General features: G+C 56.6%; 1 protein-coding gene across 2 annotated transcripts in view; it reads right to left on the minus strand.

Annotated features, from left to right (window-relative positions):
- Window positions 1-10358, minus strand: part of LASP1 (LIM and SH3 protein 1) — a 40316-nt gene that overhangs the window by 29406 nt on the left and 552 nt on the right. For both annotated transcript variants that reach the window (XM_005861907.2, XM_014536178.1), the window contains exon 2: window positions 3103-3197. In XM_005861907.2, coding sequence (XP_005861969.1) covers window positions 3103-3197 — 95 coding nt within the window. The remainder of the gene's footprint in view (window positions 1-3102; window positions 3198-10358) is intronic.

The raw sequence follows: 10358 nt of genomic DNA on the forward strand, positions 1-10358 counted from the left end.
CCTGCCCCTGCCCCTGCCCCTGCCCTCCAGACTCCTAGACTATCTGCCTGAAAACAAAGCAGCTGGTTTGCAGTGGGGACAGAGCTGCCCCACTTTCATAAAACGTAGCTTAGAAAACAAATAACCAAGGGTATAACCATCCCTCTAACCAAAATGGAGCAGACTCACCCCACCTACCTAGAAACTTCAAGAAAGAATTCAATGAATGGGTCTTCCTACTGCTGGCTATGGTGCAAAAACAGGCATGCACGCCTCTCCCTTGCCCACAGCACAGCAACGCTTGGGCGGCTGTGGCCTGGGAAGTGTGAACACAAGCACACCCTACCCAGTCGACCTCCCCGGCTTTTCTCCCCAGCCCCACGTCCGGCAGCGCGTGTGTCTGGACACATACCAGGCACATGTGTCAGTGCGTGTCCGTAGGGGTGTGCCACCGCCCAGCCGGCCAGCTGTGAGCTCTGGCCTGTGTTCTCCCCCATGCCTCACAAGCCTGGCACGCGGGGAGGAAGAGAAGAGGCCTTTTTGCTGCTTACAGTCACTTTCCCGAACTTAAATTCGTCTTGAGATGCCGCCGGGAAAAGACAGGCAGGCTTCTTCTCTCTTGACCATCCCCCTGCAAGATCCTGGCCGAGGGACGAGCCAGAGGCGGGCAGAAGGCGGAGGCCTCACACTCACTCACTGGGTGGGCCCAACTCCCTGGCAAAGTGCCAGGAGGAACCACCTGCCTCTCTGGGTTCCGAGCGGGAGGTGCTGCTGAGAAGGAAGCCAGGCCTGGTCCAAAAGCAAAGGGCAGAGCTACACCCTGGACACCCCAGGACTCGGAACCTGAATGTCCCTGGAGGAGGGGGCCGGAGGCAGGGAGCAAACAGGACGGGAGGAGAGGGAACCCCCAGCCCGGGGCCTGGCACAGAGCAGGTACTCTGTCTCCTTTGGCGTCCGGCCCAGCGTCCCAGGGTAGGAAGCTGGAACCCTGGGGGAACCGAGGCTCGGGCAGGTCGACAGGGAGCTCCTGCAGGCCAGGCCTGCGCCGGGTTTATCCTGGAATTTCCCTGTCTGGATCGCTGGCACAGACAACCGCTCCGCAGAAGCTGGCTGAGGAGCGTGCATGCCGCGGGCAAGGTGCTACTACACTGGAGTGAAACACGGCTGGACCTCAGCCCCCAGGTCTTCTCCTTCCCAGGTAACATCCCAGCTGGGCCAAAGGTCACCTGGGCGGGGCATAGGCCAAGGCCCGTAAAGGCTGGGGGAACGGAGAGGGGTCAACCCGCTGCTCTGGCTGGAGGCCAGGAGACAGACCTGCCTAGGCAGGTTGGAAGCAGCATCCAAGCAAGGAGGGGCGCTTGTCTTCCGCCTCCCCTGGAGCCCCCACCGATGCAAGGAGCCCCCCACCCCACTTCCTGCAGCCTCCCCAGAAGACAGTGAGAAAAGTGAGCTGGGACTGTGGCTCGAGGCTGAGGCAATACATACAGAGAAAACAAGGACACGCCTCTGATTTCTGTCTCCAACTCCCAGTGCTCCCTGAGTTCTAGGCTACTGCAGTCTTAGGGAAGAGCCGCAGAGAAGCCCCGGTTCCTGCCACCCACGGTTCCTGCCACCCACGGGGCTGGGGGCTCAGCCAGGCTGCTGCCCGGAGAGGCTGAGGGTCAGAGGCTGCCCCCAGAGGAGCCTCAGTGCCCAGAATCCAGCCTGAAGTGGTCCAGCAATCAAGGGGTTAAAACTGCCCCAGCCTCTGGCTTCGCTGAACCCCACCCCACTCCCCAACAGAGGGAGGAAGTGGCAGAAAATCAGGGCTTGTGTGAGTCCTTAAGAATTCGAGGAATGTCCCATTTCCCTTGGGGGGGTGGGGAGAGGTTGCGGGGAGAGGACCAGGGTAAGTTAATAGAAGAGAAGGAGCAGCTGAGGGAAGAGAGGGGGACCCAGGCAATCTTCCCAGTGCCCCGAGCCCGCCCAGAAGGGACAGCGCACATGTTGTTTCTTGAGTGTAAGATTTTATCAGAAATCTGTTTTCCCAGCACCTGGCACAGGTTAGCACGTAGCAGCGGGCAGGCAATCCTTACCTAATGAGTGAAAAAAAAACACCAAGGAGAGGAGGCTGTGGGATCAGCAGGGCACTGGGGGTGCCAAAAGGGGGAGGCAGCCTTTCCAAGGGGTTTAAGACCCCAACCCCACTTAGACAAGTCCCAAGGTTCCCCTCCTTCAGCTGCAAAGAGCCTCCTGACTGGGAATTTTAAAGAAAAACTGGACTCAAGTCAGAGTTTTGCTGAACTGTTTTGAATACTGGTCTTGCCACCTAGACGAAGGGACTTGACCTTCGAAAACCCCTACCTGGCAGGTGGCTGGGAGGTGCTGCATGTGCCCTCGACCCGGAATGAGTTTGCACTTGTTACGCACACGAGGTCACCCTGAAGGTGGAAGGTGTTGTACTCTCTGGAACAGCATGGGATGAGGGACCCGACCCTGCCCACCTCCCCGCAGCAGGCCAGGCTGCAGGTCCCCGTGCAGAAGGAACAGAGTCCAACCCAACACCATTGGAAAAGACTGAGGTCTCCACAGCCTCCCTCACCAGACGGGAAGAGCTCTGCCCGGAGCCAGGCCACCCCTTCCTGCTGCCCCACCAGGAAGGGCTCAGCCAGGAGCCCCCAAAGAATTAGTGCCCAGGCTCTGGCAGGGGGCAGACAGAGAGATGGAGACACTCAATGGCTATTCTGAGGAGAGAAAGGAGGAAAGGAGAAGCAGAGAACAAAAATAGGCAGAAACAGGGCCGCTCGCTTTTTCCTCTGGATCCCGCCCTCCCCTGCGGGTGCAGTGGGAGGAACATTCTTATTTTACTGGGTTTGAACTAGCCTCTCACTAGACATGTAATCTTGAGAAAGTCCCTTCCCTTCCCCAAGCCTCAGTTTCCTTCTCTGTGAAATGGGAATAAGAGCCCTGACTTCATCCAGCTGTGGTGAAGATGACATGGGACTGACACTAATCAAGCAGAGAGTGGGCGTGCTCGGCCGATGTCCCCTTGTGGTTATTAGAACAGAAGGAAGAATGAGGACGGGGCCCGCCCGGGGATCCACCCAGGGACCCGCCCAGCCTCCTGCCCCAGGCAGGACTTACGCGTTGCAGTAGGGCTTCTTCTCGTAGCCCTTGTAGTTCTTCATGTTGAGTGTCATCTTGCAGGTCTCGCAGTGGAAGCATGCTTTATGCCAGAACTGGGGACAGAGGCAGAGGGAGGACACCCGTCAGACACAGGACTTCAGGAAGGGGGTTCAGGCCCTAGGAAGGAGCACTCCAGCTCCACCGGGTGAGCTGGGGACATCGCAGGTCACAGCTCTGGCAGCTAATGACACTCTCCCCCTTGTACCCTCCCCCCAATCAGTCATTTGAGCTGTAAGGATGGGGAGAAGAGCAGATGTGTAGGGTGAGTGGGGAAGAGGCCAGTAATAGTAGGGCTGAGCTGTCCCCAAAGGTCAGCTCCACCTCCCAGACCACTCCTGCTGCCCCCAAGCTGGAGTAGCCTCATTGCTTGAGCAAAGCTGGACCAGGGTTGCTAAGAGGCCGCTGCTGAACATGAGGGGCAGAGGAGGAGGGCCTGGCCCGGAGCCCCCAGGCACAGAACCCAGGCATTCCTAACTCCCACACCAGGGGGTCCAGCTCTGACACCTCCCACTTCCTGTGGGACCCCCAACCAGAGGGTAGAAGTGGGTGCCCTAGCTCTAACCACCACTCCTGCACCCTTTCTCCCTCCCTCACCCTTCTCCCAGGCCCTCACTCAGGAGAGCACCCAGCAGCTCTCTCTGAGGCACTGAAGGGCTCAGCCTAAAAGCCTTGGAAGGGGAGCCCTCATAGTGGACATCGAAGCGCCACCCTGACCGGCTATGTGACCTTGGCCAGGGACCACACCGCTGAGCCGTTTCCAGATCTGTTCCTCCTGGGACTGTTGGGGATTCAATGAGAAATCACCTGCAAAGCCCTCAGCGCAGCACCTGGCACCTCTAAGTACCCGAATGTTAGATGCGGGGCACAGCAGACATGAACCCCAACCAAGAGGGCTCGGAGACGCACACGGGAACTTTCTGTGTGTCGGGTGCAGGTGGGGCTTCACTGTGCCCAGCCACAGCTACAATGTGGGTGAGGGTGAGTGACAGGTAAGACTCCAGCAAAGCCAAGACACCCAGCAAAGAGCCACCAGGGCCAATCCAGCATGGCCAATGGAGGGGAACAGGAGGGAGGGGAAAGGATGCAACAGAAGGGACCTCACCCTGAGCAACGCTGACGCTGGGCCAAACCCACACACATGCGATCTAAGTCTGGCCCTGGGATCTGCACTGACCAGGAGTCCAGCTTCCAGGACCCCGGAATCCAGGCTGCCTGGGTGACCCAACTGGCCTGGTTCTGCCCCATTTCCCAGAAGTCAAGGGAGACACTCCTCAGCCCGCAGGGAAGGCCAGAAACCAGGGGAGGGCCCAGGGAGATGTTTAAGGTGACCAGCACGGGGCTGGTTCTTGGCCATCTGCCAAGGAATTTCCCCAAGGCAGTGCCTTTCAAAATGTTTTCCTGCCACCTTGGAGGAGGGGACAGGAAAAAAAGAAGCTGGGAGGTTGGGATACCAGAGGCCCAGGGGTAAATTGGGAGGTAATCACCTTCTAATAGGGTGCTCCCCTGCCAGGGGCACAACAGTAAATGAAGTGACAGGAGAACCACTGTTGTGGGAAGAAGGCCAGGGGAAGTCTGGAAGCAAAGGGTTGGCTGATCTCAGCTTAGCCCCCACCCCAACCGAGGCTGATCGCACAGCCCAGCCCAGACTCCAGGCGCAAAACCCCAACACATAACCCACCAGAAAAACTAAAAGAGGGTGGTCCTTGCTCTAGCTGGTTTGGCTCAGTGGATAGAGCATCAGCCTGTGGACTGAAGGGTCCCAGGTTCCATTCCGGTTAAGGGAACATGCATGGGTTGCGGGCTCGATCCCCAGTAGGGGGCATGCAGGAGGCCGCCAATCGATAATCCCCTCTCATCATTGATGTTTCTATCTCTCTCTCATCGATGATCCCCTCTCATCATTGATGTTTCTATCTCTCTCTCTCCCTTCCTATCTGAAATCAATAAAAATATATATTTAAATAAATAAATAAAACAAAAGCGGGTAGTTCCTGCCCGGTCAGTGCCCACAGTGGCAGCCCCTCTCCCTCCCCCAATACCTGGGAGGCATTGGCAGAGCGCCACGACCCTGTCACCACCCATCCTGCTGGCCTCTGCCTGCTCAGCTGCCCAGGCCCCTGCCTCCCCCCACCCCCACAGAGGCCTGCCAGGAAAAATATTCTCTGGAATCCAGACCATGACCCACTTTCACACACACACACACACACACACACACACACACACACACACACACACATCTGTAGGAATACACACTGTCCTACGACTGGGGGGCCTCCAAAGCTGCCTCCTGATAGATTTGGGGGAGACAAAGGGAAGGAGATAGGTACCCCTCCCCTAGCAGGTGGCTAGGATCTCACTCTGGTGTCAAGCCCCTTGGGAAGGGGCAGGGTATATTGACTGGGCTGGGGGTTCAGGGCCAACACCCAATTCAGGGATTCCACAAGACCCCTCCCGGCTGCCATTTGAAGGGGAGCCCCGATATGAAGGGATGGTACCCATTTCCATCCATAGCTCTTCCCCACCTCACCCCCAGACGCCGCTTGCTTTCAGCTAGATATACTAGGGTCTGGGGGTGATGCTCTCTGTTCCCTTATGGGGGCTCGAGAGCAGAATAATAAAAGCACAGGTGGTCCGAGTGCCTTCAGGGTCAGGAGTAAACTCTGCAGCTGTAAAGTGGAACTAAAACCAGGGTCCCACAGAGGTGCGGGGAGGAGTGATGAGATGACTCACGCTCCGAGCTGGCTGCACTGGGAGCTGGCTGCTGCGTCAGGTCACTTCCCTCACCGGAGAAGGGCTCCAGGTTCAGGACAATCAGCAGCGCCTGCCCCTGTGTCCTCTTTATGGTGGGAAAGTGGAGGGCAGGAGGACAGAATATGGCGAGTCACTCAACAGCCCAGGGGCCAAGCCTGGACCGGGCACCCCCAGGAAACCCCTCCCTGTCTCAATCAGGTCGGTGAGCCGCTCAGTCAGGGAAATAAATCAATAAAACCCCACAATGACCCTCTCTGTCTGCCTCTCTCTCCTGTCCCCCTTTCTTAAAGGCCCCAGGAAGAAGATGTCAGGGAAGCATTGCTGAGACTCGGGATTCAGGATCTGGAGCAAAGTACACCTCGGGGCAGGCAACTCTAATCCTTCCCACTGCCCTGAAGGCCACTGTTTGCCTTCCGCAAAAAATGAGGCCTCTGTTCGAAGCTTGGCAGCCCTTCCCCCAAGGCTCCAGCCCTGCCCTCAAGTCTTCCTTGCCTGCAGCTCCAAAGCTGAAGCCCAGTCCCCAGAAAACCCACTCCACAGAAAGACAAACAGAGGCCGATGGAGCGGAAGTAAGATCTCCCGCACTTGGGCGTGGCCTGGACCAGCTCCTATCTCTCTGTAATCACTGCGGAGGTGGGGCAGTGCTGCTCGCAGCCCTGGGTGAGGGAAACTCGGCCAGCTTCGGGTCACTGTGCCTGCAGCCTGGCATCCTGCCCTCTGCACCCAGGCGACCCGACGACCTTCCTCTCCTTTCCTGTCCCCCAGGGTTACGGTTTTTCCCTTCTCTAGGGGTAACACCAGCTCCACCCTGGCTGGGTCACCAACCTAGTTCAGTTGGTCACCTGGGCGCTGGTTTAAAGTCATAGACTCTCCAAATATTCCCAGGGGAGATGATTATTCCTAGTATCCCAGCTCCTGGAAAGGCCCAGGCCGAGGGCATTCCTCAGGCCAGGGTCAGGGACACTAACGAGATAGTGTAAATAAAGGTACTTAAGCCCTAACCGGTTTGGCTCAGCAGATAGAGCATCGGCCTTCGGACTCAAGGGTCCCAGGTTCGATTCCGGTCAAGGGCATGTACCTTGGTTGTGGGCACATCCCCAGTGGGGAGGTTGCATGGCTTGTCCTGAATTTTTTAAATATATATTTTTTTACTTCAGAGAGGAAAGGAGAGGAGGAGAGAGATAGAAACATCAATGATGAGAGAGAATCATTGATCGGCTGCCTCCTGCATGCCCCACTCTGGGTATCGAGCCCACAACCCAGGCATATGCCCTGCCTGGCAATCAAACCATGACTTCCCGGTTCATAGGTCAACACTCAACCACTAAGCCAAGCTGGTTGGGCAATAAAGTACCTTTCTGCCAACATAACAGGCACAAAGAACTTCAGATTTGAATTCCACCCCTGGCTGAGAGGGAAATGAGCCGCACACACAGTCTGAGCCTCCATGTACGGGGCTCATCATTTACAGGAGCAACCACATCTGTTGTGTGAAGCTGCTGCGAAGACTGAGCCGGGCCCCTCGCAGTAAGTAGTAGCTACTATGAATGGGTGGCCACAAGGTGATCGTGGGGCGCTCAGCTTTAGCTGGTAAAATGGGGCACCACAGCTAGTACAAGGACTTGTCTTTTTAGTGTGTCCAGCCCAGTCTCCTATTTTGCTGCCCCCTATGGAAGCGAGAGGGCAGGGTAGGGGGCAATTTAGACAACCAGAGGCAGAGAGCCCTCCTACTGGGGGATTCCAGGGAAGCTGGCACCCACCAGTCCTCTACCCTTCCAGAAAGGCTGTCTCCACCTGCTTTCAGGAGCCCAGGAAAGCAAGCCCAGGGACAGGGGCAGGGCAAGATTCTTGACAACACAGGTTCCCACCTACAAATGCCTCCTAACAAGGTCTGGGATACAAATCCACCTTTCCAAATCCAGAGGACATTCTGAGGCACAGCCCCTCTCTCCCTTCCCAAAGGCCTTGCAAGGGCAACCCTTCAGAGTGCCTGGCACAAAGTAGGTACTCGATAAATATTTGTCCAGTGAATGAGCCAATGAGGTCACCCTGTTTCCCCCCCAGCTTTAATCCCAGAAGTCCTCTGGGGAAGGAAACCTCGATCTCCTTGCTCAAACACCGTCATCAGCCATACATATTTATCCAGCGTGCAGAACACACTGGGTACTGCAAGGTGGGGGCAGGGTGGCCATCAGGGGTAACATGGCCTTCACTCACCTAAACCTTTGGGAGATAAGGCTCAGGGAGGAGAAAAGGTTAACACCAAGGATATACCTTGTGCTTTGGGTCAGGTTGTGGGCTGAGTGCTGTAGGGAAATTATAGTGAACTGGGTGGGTCTAATTTGACTCTCTCCCTTTGTAAACCGAAAGCCTGGGGAAGTTGGTTAGCAACCTTGCTTATGGGACTGAATGTTCTGCAAGTCTCAGCCCTTGGGGCACCAGTTTCCCAGTAGGAAGTGCCAATCCTTACTGCCTGGAAAGAGGTGGGAGGAAGAGGTCTGATACCTGGATATTCCAGGCCTCCAGCTGGGTGCAGGGGTGAGGATTCCCCCAGGACCACCTCCTCTAGGGAAAGCTCTACAAGAGAGGGAGGACGCCTGGCAGGTATGGCTCAGTGGTTGGTTGAGTGTCGACCCAGGAACCTGGAGATCTCGTTGTGCGATTCGAGGACAGGGCACATGCCCAGGCTGCAGGTTCGATCCCCAGAAGGGATATGCAGGAGGCAGCCGATGGATGTTTCTCTCTCATCGATGTTTTTCTATCTCTCTATTCCTCTCTCTCTCTAAAAATCAATAAAAACATATTTAAATCCCCACTTCCCAAGGCAACCCCCACCTGACTGTCCTCTTCAGCTGGGACGAGAGAACAGCTACTGGGAAAGGGTACCTTGCAGGATTCCTGCCCTCCTCCCCTCTGACACACAGCACCAACGTTCTTTACAAGAGGAGCCAGGTGTGGGGCCAGATAGAGTACCCCAGAAAGACAGGGAATGCACAGCCTCTACCACATCCCGGCGCTTTAGTGCACTGCCCCTCCTCCAAGGAAATGACATCATACCCATCTGACAGATATGGAACACTGAGGCCTAGAGCCATTCATAAAGCTGGTGGGAAAACACCTGGAATCAGGATGGGCTAGCAAACTCCTCATCTATATTGCTTCTGCCTTATATGGGCAAAAGTGCCCACAGCCTCTTGCCAATTCATGACTATGGAGGAGAGCACAGGGAACTCAAATTACAGAGGCCAAAATCCCCACCACCAGGGAAGGGCAAAAACACCCGTGTGCAAGGACAAATAGTTCCTCAGTTAGTGCCTCCAAGCTCAAGTCCTACCCTCCAGAGGTTGGCACAGTCATCGGGAAGGTCAGGGCCCACATCCTTTGTGTCCACAGCATGGCCCTCCTTTCCTCCTGTCTGGCCAAGCCCAAGAGAGACAGTGAAACTGCAACAGCCCCGCATGCCCCTTCCTGCAAGAACAGGTTCAAAAGTATTTCAGAACCTTGGAACCCCACACCCTTTCACCCTGAGGCAGAGGCCAAAGGTCACTGAGGAAGCTCCAACCCCAAGGGGAAGGGGAGAGTTAAGTATCCAATGAACTGTCCTTTCCCAGCCCAACATGGCGTCAGGTGAGCAATGAACCTGGCCCTAGGGCTCTGCACCCCTCTTCCATCCCATGCCCCCCATTCCTGCCATTTCAGAAAAGAAAGAGGGAGTATGTGGACTTGGAGCCAGCTTTGGGAAGTGGCCCGGGTGAGGAAGGGGACAAAATCACAAAGCCCCCCTCCTCCAGACCGAAGAGGGGTGCAGAGGAGACACATTTTGCCTCAGGATCTAAGGAAGCTAAAAAGAGGACCAGATCCTTCCCCAAGTTGCTGGAAACACCCAGTCCTCCTCTCCACCCCCACCCCCTCCAAAAGCCTAATGGCAACCAGATGAACAAGTCCAGCATGGGTGGGGGGGACGCAATCGTCAGGGCCCCAGGGGACAGTGAATTTCCAGAAGGCCACCCTCCCCTCCCCCCAAACACCTCCCCCTTTTCTTGCCTTCCCCTGAATTCAGCCAACCGCACCCTCCATTGGGGAAACCTGCTTTGAAAAGTTAGCTCTTTGTTCTACAAGCCGGTCTCAAGCTCCGAGCACAATTTCAGGGGATCTCCGCGGAGCACCCGCCACCCACCCTACTCCAGCACCCGACCCCGCCCCGCTCGCGCGGAGCAGCCCAGCGCCGCGAGTTGGCCTCTAATTTGAGGTGGGGGCTGGGAAGCTACCATTAGCCCGCGGTCTAGGAGCCGCCGAGCCGCCAAGGGGACTACAGATCGCCCAAAACAGGGGGTCTCGCAGTGGGGCTCACGTCCTTATCCGCAGCCCAGTTCACCAGATGCAACACTCGCCCGCCGGAGCCCCCAAACCCAGTCTCCAGGCCAGGAAGCCCAGCCATTCGCGGTCACAGCGGACAGTTGCGC

The sequence above is a fragment of the Myotis brandtii genome, unplaced genomic scaffold, assembly GCF_000412655.1.
Source record: "Myotis brandtii unplaced genomic scaffold, ASM41265v1 scaffold157, whole genome shotgun sequence".
In the NCBI taxonomy this organism is placed as follows: domain Eukaryota; kingdom Metazoa; phylum Chordata; class Mammalia; order Chiroptera; family Vespertilionidae; genus Myotis; species Myotis brandtii.